General features: G+C 38.5%; 1 protein-coding gene across 6 annotated transcripts in view; it reads left to right on the forward strand.

Moving 5' to 3' along the window:
• Positions 1-20023, forward strand: part of Esco1 (establishment of sister chromatid cohesion N-acetyltransferase 1) — a 70148-nt gene that overhangs the window by 48897 nt on the left and 1228 nt on the right. For 4 of the 6 annotated variants that reach the window (XM_087896260.1, XM_087896261.1, XM_048447982.3 and 1 more), the window contains 3 exons: positions 9752-9841; positions 12887-13030; positions 15833-16020. In XM_087896260.1, coding sequence (XP_087752386.1) covers positions 9752-9841; positions 12887-13030; positions 15833-16020 — 422 coding nt within the window. Of the gene's footprint in view, positions 1-9085; positions 9208-9751; positions 9842-12886; positions 13031-15832; positions 16021-20023 lie in introns of those variants that run through there. The other 2 variants (XR_015734748.1, XM_087896262.1) reach the window with 2 other exon arrangements.

The raw sequence follows: 20023 nt of genomic DNA on the forward strand, positions 1-20023 counted from the left end.
GCAGTCACTAATCTGATTACAGGGGAAGACCTTTTCAGACACCCTCTCCACTATTGCTAGGAGTCTTAACTGGAGTCATTCCTGTGGATTCCTGGCAATTTCTCTAACACCAGGTTTCTCCCTAACCCCATCATTGCTCTCTCTATCAAGATACCTCTTTTATTTTTCTCCCCCTCTGTCCCTCCCCAACTCATCCTTTTCGATCCCTCATGTTCCCATCCTCCATCCCCTTCCTTCTAACTCCCTACCAGTTTACCCAGGAGATCTTAACTATTTTCTCTTCTTGGGGTCTTCTATGTCTGTCCCTCTTAGGGTCCTCCTTGATACCTAGATTCTTTAGGGTTGTGAGTTGTAGCCTGGTTATCTTTTTACTTTGTGTCTAATATCCACTTATGAGTGAGGTTTGGGTTACCTCTCAGGATGATTTTTTTCTAGTTCTATCCATTTCCCTGTAAATTTCAAGATGCCATTGATTTTTACTGCGGAGGAGTACTCCATTGTATGACATTTTCTTTATCCATTCTGCCGCTGAGGGTCATCTAGGTCATTTTCTTCTGTTTCATTTGCCTTGGAATGTTCAGGTCTTGCTGTTTTAGAATCACTAGTTTCTATTGCTTCCAAACTACCCTTTATATTGTTGAATGTATTATTACATTGTCGTCTACCCATCTCTTCCTCCTATTGGTGCAGATGGAGTCTGTGCCTCTAGGGCTTCTCTTCCTCCATGTGCAGGTGGGGTTTATGGTTCTGATGATCATTTTTCCTCCAGGTGCAGATGGTACCTGTAACTCCAGTGATCACTGATGTTGGGGATGGTTGGATTAGGGAGGATTCATGGTCACTAAGGTTGCCATAGATGTGGGTGGGGCACAGGATGTGCGCTAGGGGGCTATGGCCTAGAGAGCAGGGGTGTCCAGTTGGGAGCTTTTCCAATTGTGTATAGGTGGGGTGTGTGACTCCTATTGTTTCTGATGCAGAAGGTATGGTTGGAGAGGGACGTGGAGCTGCTCACTCTTTTGAAAGATGACTAGGAAGAAGAGAGTAGATGATAGGTGCAGAATAGTTGAGTAGAATAGAATTCAAGGGTTGTTTTTCCAGTTTTTATGTTTATTATTTTTAATTCAGTGTGTTAGTGTACACACGTGTATGCCCTCTCAGACCAGAGGCATTGGATCTCCCAGAGCTGGAGTTGCAGTTGGTTGTGAACCAGCCAGTTGTGACTAATGGGAACTAAATTCTGGGCCTCTGCAATAGCAGAGATTGGTTATACTCAGCAAGCCACATTCAGCCCAGCAGAGTAGAGATCTCAAGGGTTTGGAAATGGGAAAGGAATCATGGGCAAAGCAATGGTTAGGGTTACTGTTGTTGTGATGAAACACCATGACCAAATCAACTCGGAGAAGACAGGGTTTATTTCACTCACAATTCCATGTAACAGCTCATCATCAAAAACAGTGAGAATAGGAACTCAAGCAGCACCAGAAACTGGAGGCAGGAGCTGATGCAGAGGCATGAAGGGGAGCTACTTACTGGCTTAGTCATCATGGCTTACTCAGCTTGTTTTCCTATATCCCAGAACCACCAGCCAAGGATGACAACACCCACAATGGCTTAGACCTTCCCTCATCAATCTATTTATTTGGATTTATAAATATTTTAATATCTTGTATTTAATGATCTGTCTAATATTGTGTTTAATTTATTTAATAATGTCAATAAAATTATTTAATAATGACTTACATAATGTGTAAATATATTCATTTAAATAAATAAATTAATTAAATGCATAATTTATGTAATATAGAAATCATTATAAGATAATGCCCTATAGTGGATTGTATGGAAACATTTTCTCAATCTAGGTTCCTTTCCTTCAGGTAGCTATAGCTTGTGTTGAATTCACATAAAACTATCTGACATAATTGACCCTTTGTCAGCTTGACACGCAAGGACCCCACTGTTAAGCCACAACTTTTTCTTTCTTGTTATCCCAAGATTACACATTAAAAAGATAACCCAATACAAAACATTTTACAAACTTAAATTTCACGGCTTTCCATAGTCACTTTCAAAGTTGTCTCTTTAAAAATACCTAGATTCAATCTGTGTTAAATTTATATATTGTATGTCTATATATTGTAAGTCTGTCCTTGGACTTTCAGCTGTGTTCTTGTGTCTCTCAGGTGTTTATTACAGGTATGAACTGTCATGCCTGACAAATTTTATTCTGCTAAATAATTCACGAACCTTTGGGCTGGGGGAATGGTAGCAAGTTGTAGCTTATCTAGTCTTAAAATAAAACTCATGCAGGTTCTTGCCCTGTTTTTTCTATATTAGAAGTAGTACCACTCTGATATCTTCCCAAGTTAAAAACATCATAGTAATCTTTAAGGTTTATTTCTTAATAAATATTTCAAGTTTTCTATTGTTTTAATTCTTAAGATTTATTTTAAATGAGTGAGTGTTTGCCTGCATGAATGTCAGTGAATCATATCCATGCCTGATGTCGTCCATGGATCATATCCATGCCTGATGTCCATGGGTACTCAGAAGAAGGCATTGACTCTCCTGGTACTGGAGGTACAGATGGTTGTGAGCTACCATGTAGGTGCATGGAAACAAATCCAGGTCCTCTGCAAGAACAAGTGCTCTTAACTGCTTAGTTCTCTCTCTATTCCCATTTAAATTTTACTTTATTTTTTAATTGCATTCCTTTAGGTCATCTCTTTATATTTTTTAAGATTTATTTATTTATACAACATTCTGCCTTCATGTATGCCCACACGCCAGAAGAGGGCACCAGATCTCATTATAGATGGTTGTGAGCCACCATGTGGTTGCTAGGAGTTGAACTCAGGACCTCTGGAAGAACAGCCAGTACTCGTAACCACTGAGCCATTTCTCCAGCCCTCAAAGGTCATCTCTTAGGAAACCTCACCTTCCAGAACCAATCTCAAGGACTTCCATTTGTGTTAATGCCAAGTCTCCCTTTCCACAGCAGCTGTCATAATTTTTTTCTTATGCAGTTATTTTTTAAGTTATAAACTGATTTTGGCCCATTAGCCCTGCCTTTGTATTAGATCTTATAACATATATTAACCCATTATTCTTATCTATGTTAGCCACATGGCTCGATACCTTTTTCAGTGGGGCAGGTCACATCTTCCTTCTTCAGTGTGGACAGGACTGGGGAAGACCTTCCTTCTTCCCAGAATATGCCTGTTCTCATTGCCCTGCCTCTACTTATCTGATTGTCCCACCTATGCTTTCTGCCTGGCTACTGACGAATCAGTGTTTATTTAAAACATTTAATTGACAGAATGCAGAATTGTCCCATACCACTTCCCCCACTTTTTTTTTAAACAAAGGAAAATATCCATATTCCATTTTTTGGGAATGTGGGCATAGTATTCCCGGTTACTTCCTGCTGGTTGGGGGCACTGATAATCTTATGGGGATCTAAAGAAAATTTTGAATTAAGTCCTGACTGAAGTATCCTGTGAGTCTTGATCATCTTAGGCAACAGTCTTGAATCTGTTTTGGATGTAGCACTCTGACATCTGGGCCATCTTTTCCTACTGGAGATTTCTCAGGTGGTCTTCCTTGATCAAACCTGATTATTCTTAACTCAGAATGAATCCACAGCCTCTCATTTCCTGTGGAAACAAAAGCAAAATCTCTTCTCCAAAATAACATACCTTTTGACTTGAATTTTGTAGTCAAGGATTTTCAAAATGCCTATATTGGATTGATTTAGCAGCATTTATAAACAAATATATTTTAGCAGCTGTTGTTCTTTCCTCAGCATTCATACAATTCAAAGAGAGCATAATAACATACAGTATCCAGATTCTCTGTGTGTTTTTCATCTTTCTGTGGCTTTATTTTAGCCTCTATTTCTTTTATTTTTACTTTTACTTTTTGAGACAGGTTCTCTGTATATCTTTGGCTGTCCAGGAACTCCCTCTGTAGACCAGGCTGTCTTTGAATTCACAGAGATCCACCTGCCTCTGCCTCCCAAGTGCTGGGATTAAAGGTGTGTGCCACCACACCTTGAACTCACAGAGGTCTCTCTGCCTCTGCCTCCCAAGCGTTGGGATTAAAGGTGTATGCCACCACACTTTGAACTCACAGAGGTTTGTCTGCCTCTGTCTCCCAAGTGTTGGGATTAAAGACGAGTACTACCACACCCAACTACTCTCTTTCTTTTTTATTTTAAGGACTTTAACCTTTTTTTTCTCTTTCAAGCCAGCATATATTTTTAACACACAGTAAACTGTTTAGAGGGGTTTTTTAAAATCTCTCTTTACTGTATATTTCTCTTTTTCTGACTACACAAGTCTTTAATATACCAAGCAATATGGGTAGGATTAAAGCCTTGGCTTTGTCGGCTGGATGCAGCCCATTCCTTAGCATTCTGCAATTCCAGCCTCATGGCAAAGGTACTGGCTGTAGCTATGTTTATTGCCACAACTCTATCACGTCTCAATGTCCCCGCCAGCAAGCAAGCTCCAGTAGTGTGCTCACAAACAACACTCAAATGCTCCATAGTTGGACCACCTGCCTGAAAGAGTCAGAGTTGCGCTGGCAGGATGGCCCAGAAAGCTGGCACAGCTTTTTTCTTGCTATAGCTGAAGCCCAAAAAACATGCATTCAGCTTTTCATCAACACCGTTTAAGTGTTTCGTGGCAGGACCTTTTAAAAGAGCTGTAAGGTTTTACAGCTAAAGCTGAGTCAGGAAGCCTCTCTTAAATGAGAACGCTTGCTTGCCTCTAGCAAGCAGAACAGACCCAAGAAATTGCTGCTATCAAGAAGTCATGGTTTACTCTATTCTTTTCTGTCTAGAATTACTTCCAAAGCTCTCTCAGGTTTTATTTGGTTGCAGTTGTCTACATGGGCACCATTCTGTAACATGAGGGCCTGCTTGTTGGCGTTTCTGTCCTGCCTGGTTCCCGCAGCTGGTTAGCCCCAAAGAAAATCACACAGAGGTCTCCATAAGTTATAAACTGATTTTGGCCCATTAGCTCAAGCTTTGTATTAGCTCTTTTTTTTAAATACTAGTTTTTATTTTTTTAAGATTTATTTATTTATTATGTATACAACATTCCTTCCATGTATGCTTGCATGCCAGAAGAGGGCACCGGATCTCATTATAGATGGCTGTGAGCCACCATGTGGTTGCTGGGAATTGAACTCAGGACCTCTGGAAGAGCAGTCAGTGCTCTTAACCTCTGAGCCATCTCTCCAGCCCCTGTTTTAGCTCTTATAACATATATTAACTCGTTATTCTTATCTGTGTTAGCCACATGGCTTGGTACCTTTTTCAGCGAGGCAGGTCACATCTTCCTTCTTTGGTGTCTGGACAGGACTGATTATGCAGTTTTCTTCTAACCATGCTAGTATTTTAATTTTTATTTGTCCTGTTTTGTTTTTCTATGGCCTATTCATTCTCCGTGGAATAAATGGTCATGTATACTCCCTACCCGCAACAGGATTTCTCTATATAACAGTCTTCTCTGTCTTGGAACTCATTCTGTAGACCAGGATGGCCCCAAACTCTCAGAGATCTGCCTGCCTGGTCTTCCTGAGTTCTGGGAATAAAGCATGCCCCGCCATGCCTGGCGTCAGTGAACTTTTGTAGTTGTTATTGGTGTGTCTATCACTCAGTGTTTAGAAATCCAGACTAACCTGGTAGTGGTGACACACATCTTTAATCCCCCAACTCGGGATGCCGAGGCTGGCAGATCTCTGTGTTTGAGTGAATTCCAGGACAACCAGGGCTACAGAGAGAAACCCTATCTTGGAAGAAAAGAAAAGAATTATCCAAAGTGTGCTAGGGGTGAAGTTTCATAAGGAAACATTTACTTAGCATGCTATCAGTTTTAGTTTCAGTTCTCATCACAGACAGACAGGGTTTTCATGAGAAATGCAAATCAAATATAAAATGTGACTGGGCGGTGGTTGTGCACACCTTTAATCCCAGAACTCAGAAGGCAGAGGCAGGTGGATTTCTGTGAGTTTGAGGCCAACCTCATCTATAGAGTGAGTTCCAGAACATCCAGGGCTACACAGAGAAACCCTGTCTCAACCCCTCACCAAAAAGAAAAGAAAAAGAAATACAAAATGTGGGCAGTGTATTATGGTATGTTAGTGTGTACCTTTAATGCTAGCACTTGGGAGCCAGAGACAAGCAGATATGATTTTGACACCAGTGTGGTCTACATATCAAATCACTATCACAAAACAAAAACAAAAGAAGATATAAAATTATGTCATTCAGATGACTAGATTTTGAAAGTAAGTTTAGGTTTTGCAAAATACTTCGTGGTAGCAGAGGGTTGTAATATGCTAAATGTAAGAAGAACTACGCTAGAATTGGCACATCTTCAAAAATGTTGTGGTTATTGGGTGGATTTCTCTAAATTTTTCTTTCACCTCTGTCTATCTTCAACCAATAGACAAATTTCAACTCTTATAAATTTTCTTTTCCTTTTTCTTCATTCTTCCTTTTTTTTTGTTTTTTGTTTATCTAGACAGGGTTTCTCTGTGTAGCCCTGGCTGTCCTGGAACTCACTCTGTAGACCAGGCTGGTCTCAAACCCAAAGAAATCCACCTGCCTCTGCCTCCTGGGTGCTGGGATTAAAGGTGTGCACTACCACTGCCCGGCTCTTACAGATTTTCAAGAGTCAATTGTCAGTGATACTGGCAAGGCATTAACTGTACTTAAGTCAGTTAATGGTTTTTTTAAAAACATTTATTTATTTTTTATGTATACAATATTCTGTCTACATGTGTTCCTACAGGCCAGAAGAGGGCACCAGACCTCATTACAGATGGTTGTGAGCCACCATGTGGTTGCTGGGAATTGAACTCAGGACCTTTGGAAGAGCAAGCAATGTTCTTAACCACTGAGCCATCTCTCCAGCCCATCAGTTAATGTTTTAATTAACGTGATTATTTTATCTTTGTTCATGATTGTTTTTATTGTACTTTGGGGACATTTTGTTGATCAGCTGATTTTATTTGGACATATCAGTAGGAAGCTCCAGAGTTACCAAGTAGTTGCTCTGTGCTATACACCATTTGTCCTTAATATTGCCCTCTAGTGATAGCCATTTTCTAGATTGTTTAGATTAATTGTAGTAATTTGCTCAAAGCTAACAAATCACTGTATCTATTAGTTCTCAATAACCCAAACTTGCCCTGGTGGTGGTGGCACACACCTTTAATCCCAGCCGAGGCAGAGGGAGGTGAATCTCTGTGAGTTTGTGGCCAGCTTGGTCTATAGGAGCTAGTTCCAGGATAGCTAAGGCTGTTACACAAGAAACCCTGTCTAAAAAGAAAAAAAAAATTTGGAATTAGACAGGTTGCTTAACAGTTAAGAGCACTTACTTGTTCTTTCAGAGGAACCAAGTTTGGTTCCAGACTCCATATGACAGTCATCCGTAATTACAACCTCTTCTGACCTCTGAGTGTGCCAGGCTCAGTTATAACATAAAATAAAGAAAAATATTTTTTTTTAGAAAAGAACCTAAACTTTTACCACAGAACTCTTAAAAGTTTCCACCAAGTTAACCCTCATGAAGAGCAATGAAATCTAAATAGTAGTAATTTTGTTTTTTACAGTTCCTTCTTGTATGCAAAACCTTATTGTGGTTCATGACAGAACAATAATACTTAAATAAAAATAGTCTAATTGTGGTAGTTTACATATAAATATGCAAATTTCAGGTTATTTCATGAGATTTGCACTAAAATGTTATTAGAGCAAAATAATTTAATGTTTGTGGTGTGGCATAATTGTCCCAGTTTTTTTATTTTTAAAGGCAATTAATAGGAAGAATAATCTATCTTTAGCTAATTTAGTTCAGTATGACTTTGTATAATTTGATATTACTTAAATCTGTAGTTCTTTATTGAATATATAGTTTGGTTTCCTCCTCCCACACTCTATGGTTTGATTTTAAAAAAAACAAAACAAAAAGAAAGCAATAACTTCTCTTTTTACTTTGTAGAAAATGGTTTGGTTTCAAAGATTTTACAAAAAGTAATGTTGATGTAAATTTCTCATTTTTAAAAAAGAAAAATTATTTACACAGAGTCTGTCTGCCTGTTTGCCTGCAAGTCAGAAGAGTGAACCAGATCTCATTATATATTTTTGTGAACCACCATGTGGTTGCTGGAAATTGAACTCAGGACCTATGGAAGAGCAGTCAGGGTTCTTAACCTCTGAGCCTTCTCTCTACTCTAGCCCCTTAAGTTTTTTATTTTTATAGGTGTTATCTTTTATGCCTTTAAAAAATGGTTAACCTTATGTTCAAATATGTATATGTTTCTGATTGATCTTTTTATTATTCTGATACCTTAATCTTTAAAAAGTCAAATTTATTTATTTTACTTTGTGTGTGAGTGTTTTGCTTGTATGTATATATGTATGTATGTGTGCACCATGTGCCTGCCTGTTAGTTCTCTTAGATTTGAAGTTACAGATAGTTGTGAGCCATTATGGTTGCTGGGAATCGAACCTGTGTCCTCTGCAAGAAAAACAGGTGCGCTTATCTGCTGAGCTGTTTCTTCAGCCTGATTTCTTAATCTCGAAATAATTTTTCCATCCCTAGTTCATACCAGTCACTTGAATTTTACTTGTCCTTGAAGTTAAGCAGATGGTGAATTTTAAATGTTTTGTTCTGTGGTCTTAGGTATTCTGATCTTTATTAGTAGAAATTTTGTTTCTAACTGAGATCCTGCTCCCATTTCATTAAAAAAACAAAAACAAAACAAAAAGATAACTTAGAAAATCAGTTTCCATTCTTTCAGACTTACCATGGTATATCAAAAAATTAGCCTTTTTCTTTATTGAGCTTTTATATTTTTAGAAAATAACTTTTTCCTAAGCATAATTGCAAATTGCTTTTTAAAAGGCCTTTTTAAGTAAAATTGGTTGGGTAAGACAAATGGAACAACTAGTTAAAGCTCACTCTCTCTGTAATTATTTTGAACTTCAGAGTTCCTAGTTTTAACCTGGTTCAGTCCCATCTTACTAGATTTAAGTGGCTTTTGTTTTGTTTTGTTTTTTTTCATGCAGGTTCTGCTCATTAATCACCACGAGTGTGGATCTGAAGAAGAGTTTATTACCTCTTTTTTTGAGTATGTTTAACTTCAGATACACACAACGTAGCCTCTCCTTCCCTATTAGATTCTTAGAAGGTAGTTATATTTTTTTTATAGTCTCCTTCTTGTGGTTTTGTTAGTTGTGAACAATAAGAGTAAAAGCTATTCTTTCATTCTGGGCTACTGCATGCTAATCAGTTCATCTGGAACCTCCTGGAGGTCTTTGGCATGCCATTCTTAAATATGAGTGTTAATTTGTGGAGGTAACCATGTTCCAAATAAACCTAAGAGTTGAGTTCTTTTGTCCAGAGTCTGGGAGAGTTACTCTTTCTCTTCTGGGGATCCACTGACTTTAAGGGGTTTGATTGTTTTTGGTATGTAATTTTCAGAATTTATTATGATGAAAAGTGATAAATTAGAAATTTTGTGGTATGACATCTCTCCGAACAAGCATTAGAAATTAGCTTTTATTCAATATGTTGTAAACTTAGCAAAGCAGATGATTGATCACGCTTTATTAGTTAATCATTAATGGACATGTATTTTTCAGTTTTGCAATTTTTAGACAAATAGGTATACTTTTTGTTTAGTACATGAATGAGTAAAGTATGATACATAAAAAATATTCTTTTATATCTAGGGCTGGAAAAAAGAAAGAATTCTGGCTGAATATCCTGATGGTAGGATAATAATGGTTCTTCCCGAAGACCCAAAGTATGCTCTGAAAAAGGTACATTTTCAGTGACATTTCATGCAGAAAACTTGGACTTAAGGTTAAGAGAATAATACATTGCAGACTTTGCACATTAAACACCAATTTTGAAAACAAGAAATAAGCATTTAAAGAGTATAGCCTACCTGAAGAAAAAAATTAACCCAGCTCATTTGGAAGTATGTTCAATCTTACTACATAAAAATATGTGAGGTAGCTTGAGTACCAATCCATTGAGTGAGTACCTGGAAGGGCATGCATATGCCTTAAGTATTCCATAGCATTTACTTTAGTGAAAAATGAATTAGGTAATGAAGCATAGCATCTTTTGTCATACAAGGTGATTTGAAAGGGATGATGGCATAAACTTACTTGCCAATCTCTGAGTTCAGTCACCATTAGTGCAAAAAGAAAAACACATTACATTTATAAATAATAGACTTAGTATTGTCTTTTTGTCTCTCACATTACTTTTTTCTTTCACAGAAAATTCTTAATGTGAGTATGAGTTTTAGTTATTTATCTAAAAACCTAGTTGCATTCTAGTATGTGTCCAAAATGTCTAGAACTACAAGGGAATTAATTTATTTGCTATAAATTCTTTAGATTTATAATTGGACATCTTTAAATCTAAGATTATGTCACCTGAAAGGGAGGCTAAGGAAACACCTATTATTTGAAAATATAGCTAATGTCTTTTTTATATATAATATTTATTGAGCTCTACATTTTTCTCTGCTCCCCTCGCTACCTCTCCCCTTCCCCCCTTCAACCCTCCCCCAGGGTCCCCTTGCTCTCAATTTACCCAGGAGATCTTGTCTTTTTCTACTTTCTACTTCCCATGTAGATTAGATTTATTTAAGTCTCTCTTAGTGTCCTCATTGTGTCTAAGTTCTCTGGGATTGTGGTTTGTGGGCTGGCCTTCTTTGCTTTATGTTTAAAAACCCACCTATGAGTGAGTACATGTGATAATTGTCTTTCTGTGTCTGGGTTACCTCACTCAAAATGATGTTTTTTAGCTCCATCCATTTTCCTGCAAAATTCAAGCTGTCGTTATTTTTTTCTGCTGTGTGTGCTCCACTGTGTAAGTGTGCCCACTGTGTAAGTGTGCCCACTGTGTAAATGTGCCCACTGTGTAAGTGTGCCCACTGTGTAAGTGTGCCCACTGTGTAAGTGTGCCCAGGCCCAGGAAAGCCACCACTTCAGAACTGTGCAGCTTGTTTTTCTGCTACGGCTGAATCAGGAAGACATCTCTTAAAGGAGCTGTGGCACACTGCCAGCAAAATGCTGGCTACCTAAAAGCTGCGTTTAACTCTGTTCTTTTTGTGTCTAGAATTATTTTTTAAGCTTTCTCACGTTTTACATGGATTTAGTCAACCACATTGGTGCACCAATTTGTAGTAGGAGCCCGCTTGTTTGTTCCCAGCTTAGCCCTGAAATAGTCACTCAGAAACCATATTATTTGCAATACTGAGCCCATAGCTCAGACATATTTCTCTCTCTTATGTCCTAAACTAGCCCATCTCCATTAATCTGTGTATCGCCACAAGGCTGTGGCTTACTGGATAAAGTTCTGGCATCTTTCTCCAGCGGGGCTACATGGCTTCTCCCTACTCCGCCTTCCTTTTTCTAGCATTCAGTTTGGTTTTCCCCAGAATCAAATGTCTATAGATGCTCTTATAAAATATAAAATTTCAGAAATTGTGAGGGGGTGAGTTTTCATCATTGACTAAGGAATGCACAATCTGGTGTGTACGAGAGAAGCAAGAATATGAACCACTCTAGAGGTTATTTGCACTTAATGTTCAGTGACATGAATAGTTATTAGATGGAACATTTGCAACTTATGTTGTGTGCCCCACCCCTGCCCCCAGATGGGGTCTCACTGGCCAGCCTGCTTGACCTGGAACATGCTTTTTAAATTGACCAAACTGGCTCCAGACTAGGAGAAATTTGCCTGCCTTGCAAGTGCTGGGATTAAAGGGATATGCAATCAACCTGGCAATTTATGTTCTTTAAACTGGAGAAGGAATTAGTGTGCAAGTGCCTGTAGATTTGTGATTTTTCTTTTGGGTTTTTTGAAATAGGGTTTCTCTGTGTAGCTTTGGAGCCTGTCCTAGAACTTGCTCTGTAGACCAGGCTGGCCTTGAACTCACAGAGTTCTGCTTGTCTCTGCCTCCCTAGTGCTGGTATTAAAGGCATATACCACCACCACCTGTCTTATAATTGTTATTTTTTTTTCAGTGCCTACAAAGAGCTTGAACTTGGAAGAAGCATTTGATGCCATGTTAATGTTTGAGGTTCAGACCTCTGGTCCATGATATTCTAGATGTTTAGTGTTTGACATAAATTATGTCACTTTTGAGTTCGTTTCTTTCACATACAAAATGAAGAACTATAATACTCCAAGGGATATTGGATTGAAATGACTATAGTTCTTGGTGTGTCTCATTTTTAGATGCTTGCCAGATAGTGAACATGAATTTCTTTCTTCTCTTCCTTTCATTTTACTGTTGAGAGTTCTAACTAAAACTTGGGGTGGACAGTGTCTTGCTGGCTAAGATTCAGTGTGCTCTAGCCATTTAGACACATTGTGTTCCTCCTGAGGAAGTCTCAGTGCTCTCACATGCTTAGTGCTGGCACTCCCGCTCACCCTTGTTTTCTAGACCATTAGGGTTGGCAACACCTCTGTTTCTTCCCTTTTTCTGCCAAGTTGCTTCCAATGCTTAAAAATCAGTGAGTTAATAATCAGTACAGACATGTCAAAGAGTTCGAGCCTTTTAGTTATAACTATATTGTATGGTGGCACACACCCATGATTTCAGTATTCAGGAGACTGAGGCAGAACAATTGCCACTAGTTCAAGGCCAGCCTGGGCTACTTATTGAGCACCAGGACAGCCAGAGGCACATAACAAAGTAACAGAACTTCTGTCTCAGAAACCAAAAATTCCTTAGAGAGTATTTGGTTAGGAATAATATATTCATCTTATTGAATGTTTTTTTTAAACCTGTATACAATGTTTTCTTTGTTTTAAAAAAAGTCTCGTTCTTTACTTGGCAGGTTGATGAAATTAGAGAGATGGTTGACAACGATTTGGGTTTCCAACAGGCTCCATTAATGTGCTATTCCAGAACTAAAACTCTTCTCTTTATTTCTAATGACAAAAAAGTAGTCGGTTGCTTGATTGCAGAACACATCCAGTGGGTAAGTGACTTCTAAAGAGTGCTTAGAAATAGTTTGATATCTAAATTAGCTCATTACTATGTAATACTAAATAATATCCTAATAAATCTATCTACATTTCAGATAAGGATATAATGTAATTCTGCACTATAATAGAGTTGTATCTTGTGCAGGAATTGATTTTTCTTTTCTTTGGTTTTCTTTTCTTTTTTGAGACATAGTCCCTCTGTGTAATACAGCCTGGCCTGGAAATCACTATGTAGCTCAGGCTGTCCTCAAATTTGGAATCCTCCTGAGTGCTGGAGTTATATACCACCACACCCAGGTGGGAATTAGTCTGTCTTCCTTTCTTTATTATTTCCCTCCCTCCCTTTCTTCCTCCCCTTTTCCCCAGGGTCTCAGTATGTAGCCTAAATTCAGAGATCCACCTACTTTATCCTTTGAATACTAGAATTAATGGTGTGCATACCATACTTGACAGGAATTAGTTTTTCAAATCAGTGAGATGGAAGGTATAGAATTAAGAGTACTGTTAGAGCTTCAGAAGTTTTGTGCTGTATACTAATATCTCTCTCAATTGATCCTTCTAGCACTTGAGTTAAAGGCAAGGTATAGTGGATATAGTATACAAAATTAGGCTCTCACATAGTCCTACCTTGAAGTTGCTCAGTAGCTAAGGTTGCTCTCTGCCACCCCCTCCTGAGTTCTGGGATTACAGTTGTATGCCAGCATGCCCAGCTCATCGCCTACTTTTATAAAACTTTTTTTTTTTTTTCCAAGGCAGTGTCTTCCTATGTAACCCTGGCTGTCTTGGAGCTCACTATATAGACCAGGCTGGCTTCAGTCTCAAAGAGACTCAGAAAGAGACTCTTTGAGATTGATAGCATGTGCTACCATGCCTGGCTGTTTTTGTAAATACAATTTTATTGTAATTCTGCCACACTCATTTGTTCTGTCACTCTCTCACTGTGGGATAATACTCTTATACACTGTAAAGATTTGTCACTCATATTAGTTTAATAAAATGCTGATTGGCTAGTAGTCAGGCAGGAGATATAGGCAGGGCAACCAGACTAGGAGAATTTGGGAGGAAGAATTTGGGAAGAGATACAGTCACCAGCCAGATGCAGAGGAAGCAAGATGAGAATGCCTTACTGAGAAAACGTGCCAAGCCACGTGGGTTAATTTAAGTTGTAAGAGCTAGTTAATAATAAGCCTGAGCTAACAGGCCAAACAGTTTATAGTTAATAATAAGCCTCTGTATGTTTCTTTGGGACTGAATGGCTGTGGAACCAGGCAGGACAGAAACTTTGTGCTATACTTCGCTCCCCCTCCTTTCTTTTGGTTTTTCAAGACAGGATTTCTCTGTGTAACAACTTTAGCTGTCATGGAACTCACTTTGTAGACCAGACTGACCTTGGACTCATAGAGATTTGCCTGCCTGCCTCTGCCTTCCTAATGCTGGAATTAAAGGCATGGGCCAGCTTGAGTATTTTGCCTTTATGCATGATCCTATTTTTTGTGTGTGCCTGGTGCCTGTGGAGTTCTGAAGAGGGTACAGATAGTAGTAAGCCACCATTTGGATTTTGGGTACTGAACTCAAATCCCCTGCAAGACAAACTCAACCATTGAGCCATCTGTCAAGTGCCCCCACTCCTTTTGTTCTTTTGAAACAAAGTCTCTTTATTGCATTGGCTAGTCTGGATCTCAAAGAATCTTCGTGCCTCTGCCTTCCAGTTGTTGGGATTGAAGGCATGTATCACTCTTAATTTTTGTTTTCTAGTTTTATTTCAAGTTTTATCTTTGTATTTTTAGGAGACTGGTCATGTCCTTTTTGACAAAATACAGTTACTTACTGAGATCAGAGAATCTCAATAAATCAAAGGAAAATTTTTTTTAAAAAAAGGTTTATTTATTTTATGTGTATGTGTGTTCTGTCTGTGTGTACGAATTTATGCCAGAAGGGAACATCAGATCTCACTATAGATGGTGTGAGCTACCAAGTGGTTGCTGGGAATTGAACTCAGGACCAGTGCTCTAAACCACTAAGCTGTCTACAGCTCCCAGAAAAGGCTTTCTTAATTTCCCTTCTCTTCCTGTTCTTAGTTCATATGTGTGCAGTACAAGAACAATCACTGTGACTGTTGAGCTCAGAATATGTTCTTCTCTTCCTCTCCTCCCCTCGCTTTCTTTTCTTTGGTTTGGTTTTGTGAGGCAGCTTTTCTCTGGTGTAGCTTTGGATTCTGTCCTGGAACTTGCTCTGTAGACTAGGCTGGCCTCGAACTCTCAGAGATCCGCCAGTCTCTGCCTCCTGAGTTCTGGGATTAAAGTTGTGCACCACCACTGCCCAACTGTTTTTGTTTGTTTGTTTGGTTTTTTTTTGTTTTCTTTTGTTTCTTGAGGCAGGGTTTCTCTGTGTAGCCCTGGCTATCCTAGAACTCACTATGTAGACTAGACTAGCCTCCAATTTACAGAGATCTGCCTGCCTCTGCCTCCCTAGTGCTGGGATTAAAGGCGTGTGCCACAGTTGTCTGGTTTAACATGTACTTTTGCTGCTTAGAAAGCAGATGGTAGGGAAAAACACATTCCATTCCTGTGGTGTTCAGTTTGGATGTCAAAATCCTTGTTAAATGTCTCATTTAAATAGTAGATGTACTTAATTATATGATCTTATTATGAGTTGAGTCAGAATGGAAGTAAACCCAGATTGTTAAGTGATCTGCTAATTTGTTAAGCAGCCAGACAAATGTAGTCAAGACCTCAGCCCGATTTACACTAGACAACTGCCACCTTTATTTCCCTTCCTGTTTTTGACATATATAGGGCTATCGAGTTATAGAAGAGAAACTTCCAGTTATCAGGTCAGAAGAAGAAAAGGTTCGGTTTGAAAGACAAAAAGCCTGGTGCTGCTCAACATTGCCAGAGCCTGCAATCTGTGGGATCAGTCGAATATGGGTGTTTAGCATGATGCGGCGGAAGAAAATAGCTTCTCGCATGATTGAATGCCTAAGGTAATGTGTAACTCAAGTCATTTGCAGTAGTTTAGAGTTTTAGTTTAAAGATTGATACTTAATCATAACTGTATGAGTTTTCTTTGTATTAACTATAAATTTTGTATAAATATACTAGATCTGTAAATCTTGTTTAATCTGAAGAGAAAAATGTCTAATAATAGATGAAACATTAAACTTTTATTTAAAACTGTGACATTAGGCCAATGTAACATAGTTCAACCTGTGTTCACTCTTAGAGATTTCTAAACAAAACCAGAGAAATATATATAGACAATGTTTTGGGAAGTCAACTTTTAGAGAAAATTGTTTTAATATTCTTTTTGGCCAGCAGTGGTGGCACATGTCTTTAATTTCAGCACTCTGGAGGCAGAGGCAGGCAGATCTCTATGAATTCGAGGCCAGTCTGGTCTACAGAGCGAGTTCCAAGACAGGCTTCAAAGCTACAGATAAATCCTGTCTAGAAAGAAAAAAAAGGGTTTTTTTTTTGGTGTGGGGGAGGCAGTGACATGATTCTACAGGTAAAGGTGCTGATTGAAAAAAACTGATTTCAATCTCTCAAACCACATAAAGGTAGGAGGACAGAGCCAACTCCACTGAGTTATATGACCTCTCTGTACAAACATTATAGCACAGGCATTCACACACACACACACACACACACACATGCACGCAAAGGCATACACATGCATATGCTAATAATAAATGTTTAAAAGTTTTTAAGTATTATTTTATATTCTCTTCGGTGTCGTTTATTTTTCTATTATCCTGTGGTTGTTTATCAGAAACACAAAAGCATCAGACTTTTTTCTTCCAATAAAGTCCCTTAGATAAAGGATAAAATGAAGGTTAAAATTAATCATCCATAAAAGGTTTTGGGGTCAGAGTGGTAGAGCACTTGCCCACCAAGTATCAGGCCCCAGGTTCAATCAGTAGTGCTTAAAAAATTGGTTTTTTAGGTCAGTTTATTGTTTATTTATAGACTGTGAACTGTTTCCTATGGGAATAGGTTTTAAAATAACCATTGCTGTTACAGGTGGGCCTTAGCTCCTTACTATGTGTGTGGTTAATGAACTCACAACTGTTCTGTTTCCAGTCCTTTTAGTGCGAAGCCTGGGAAACAAGATGATTAAACACAAATAGTCCTAGAGGAGTGAGAGGATTTATTTTCCATCCTTTAAATCTTGTAGCAAGTCATGTAGGTAGCTTTTGTTCAAACCATGGAAACAGCAGTGTTGTAATTAGTCTTACGACAGTGAGTGAGCTCCCTGTTAGGGTGCGTAGCCTTTGCTTCTTCACTTACTGTCCCTTCTGACGGTATAAAGATGCTGCCAGCGGGCTTGAGAATTACACCCTAAATCCATCTAGTTGCCATTCAGTGAGTTTAATATACTCAAAACATATATAACTATCACCTGACCTAGAGCATTTCTACTCCCCACCCTCTCCATCCCTAAACCTAACTCAACGTATCTCTAGTTGCTGGCTGGTAGCCACCAGCCTACTCTGTATCAATGTACATTTCTATACTGAACAGTTCATACAAGTGGAATTCTAAGTATCATCAGTGTGGTAGCATGGATCTGTCTATTGCTTGTGTGTGTGTGCGTGTGCTGTATATGTATGTGTCTCTGTGCGGCAACCAGAGGACAGTCTTCGGTGTCGCTTCTCCAGTGCTGTCCTTCTTGGCTTTTGAGACAGGATCTCTCACTGGCTTGGAACTCACCCAGCAGGTGAGGCTGGACAGCCATGAGCCAGTCTCCACCATGTAGTGCTAGGATCACAAGCCCACAAGCTTTTTTAAAATGTGGGTTCTGGTCATTGAACTCAGGTCCTTGTGCATGCCCATTACCAACTAAGCTATCTTCCCAATCCTGCTTTTTAAAACATTAAAAAATAAATTGCTTTTTTATGATTACCAATAGTAGAGTAGAATTATTTGTTCTTTCATCTGTTTACATTTGGTGTGTTTCTGCTTACTGACATTCATGGATAGTATTGCTATGACCATTTATACACCAGTGTTTGTGTGGACGTGTATAATTTTGAGAGTGTATACTTAGGTGTATAATTGGGAATCTTGTAGTACTGATGAATTTAATGTTTTGAGAAACTGCTGAACTCTCTTCTGTAGCATCTGCCACCATTTTAGAACCCAACCAGCAATATATAAGGGCTCCAAGTTCTTCACTTCATCGTCTTTAGGAGAAAAACCTATTGAGAGGCTGGAAAACGTCTCAGTTGATGAAGTTTTTGTGTAACCATGAATACTTAAGTTCAGATCCCTAGGACCTGTGTAATGCATGATAAGGTGGCATGTGTCTATAATTCCAGTGCTAAGTGCTGGAGAGACCCAGAACCCAGAGCCCAGGAACTCATGGTCAGCCAGTCTAGGCAAAACAACAAATATGTTCTCAGTTCTCTCTGTCTCTCTTTCTCTTTGACCAGACATGTATGAAAAAAAAGAAAGGAACCTATTCAAGCCTGTGTCAGCTTTTTTGCTGTTGTTGTTTGTTTTTTGAGATAGGGTTTCTCTGTGTGACAGCTCTGGCTTTCCTGGCATTTGTTCTGTAGACCTGGCTAACTTTGAACTCACAGAGATCTGTCTGCCTCCCAAGTGCTGGGGTTAAAAGCCTTTGGTCTCCTCATTTCCCAGATGTTAGGATCATACACTATATCTGAATGTGTTCTTTGACACACACTTCATTTTGATGAAATCTACTTCATGCTTTTTTTTCTTTTGTTCCTTTTGTCATATTTTAAAATCCATTGTCTAATGCATGGCCCCAAAGATTCATGTTTATCCTTCTAGTTTAGTTTTATACTTACGCTGTGGCTCTATTGGATTTTATTATTGTATGAGAAGTGATAACAACATGCAAATATACTTTTGGCATGTGGATATCTTATTCTCCCACCATTTGTTACAAGGACTGCACTCTCCTCTGAATAGTTCCTGTTCTCGGCATACTTGTAAAGGTTTCTCTCTAGACATGTCTGTCTGTTCCGTGTTCTGTGTGTCTATGCTTATGTCAGTATTGAGTGCTAGAGCTTTGTGTGGTATATTTGGAAAAGAAAATATATGAATCCTTCAGACTTTTTCTTCTTTTTTTTCTTTTTCTTTTATGTTTTGACTCTTCAGTATCCTTTTTATTTCCTTGTGAATTTTACGATCAGCTTACCATTTTATCCAAGGAAACTAACTAGCTATGGGTCAGTTTCTGCAGTAATAACACTTTAATAGTATTGAGTTTTCTGACTTTTAAACATGGGTGTCTCTTTATTAGGTTTTTATTTAAATAATATTTTATCGTTTTTAGCTTACAGGTGTTTTTTTTTTTTTTTGGTAATTATTTTCCTAAGCATTGTGCTCATCTTAGTGTTAGAGATTGGTTGTTTTCAAGGTTTATGTTTGGACTGTCCATTTTTCAGTATAGCTAATACAGTTCACAGTTGAATATCAATCTGAGTCTTCAGATCATTTACTAAATTTATTTGTTTATTTATTATGTATAGTTTTCTGCCTGCATGTGTACCTGCAGGCCAGAAGAGGGCACCAGACTCGTTATGGATGGTTGTGAGCCACCATGTGGTTGCTGGAAATTGAACTCAGGACCTCTGGATGCGCAACTAACCAGTCCTCTTAGCCACTGAGCCATTTCTCTAACTCCCTAGATCATTTACTAAATTTTAACCGGTCTTTTGGTAAATCCCTCAGAATTTCCTCTTTGTAAGATTATATCATCTTCCAAAGAAAGAGCTTTTTTTCTTTCTTTCATTCTCATTGGGATGTTTATGTCTTCTCTGGTTTATGCTGGTAAGAGTTGTTGGTGGTGTTATTGCAGGGAAGGGGACAGACATACCTTTTTCCTGATCTGAGAAATAGTCTTTCACTGTGAATTCATGTTTCTTGATACCTTGATTGAGAAGTTCTTCAACTCTCAGTTGTTGAGTACTTTATGACATGATGTTGGACAAACATTTTTTATAATTATTACTTTTC

The sequence above is a fragment of the Myodes glareolus genome, chromosome 13 (assembly GCF_982192425.1).
Source record: "Myodes glareolus chromosome 13, mMyoGla1.1, whole genome shotgun sequence".
NCBI classification, from domain to species: domain Eukaryota; kingdom Metazoa; phylum Chordata; class Mammalia; order Rodentia; family Cricetidae; genus Myodes; species Myodes glareolus.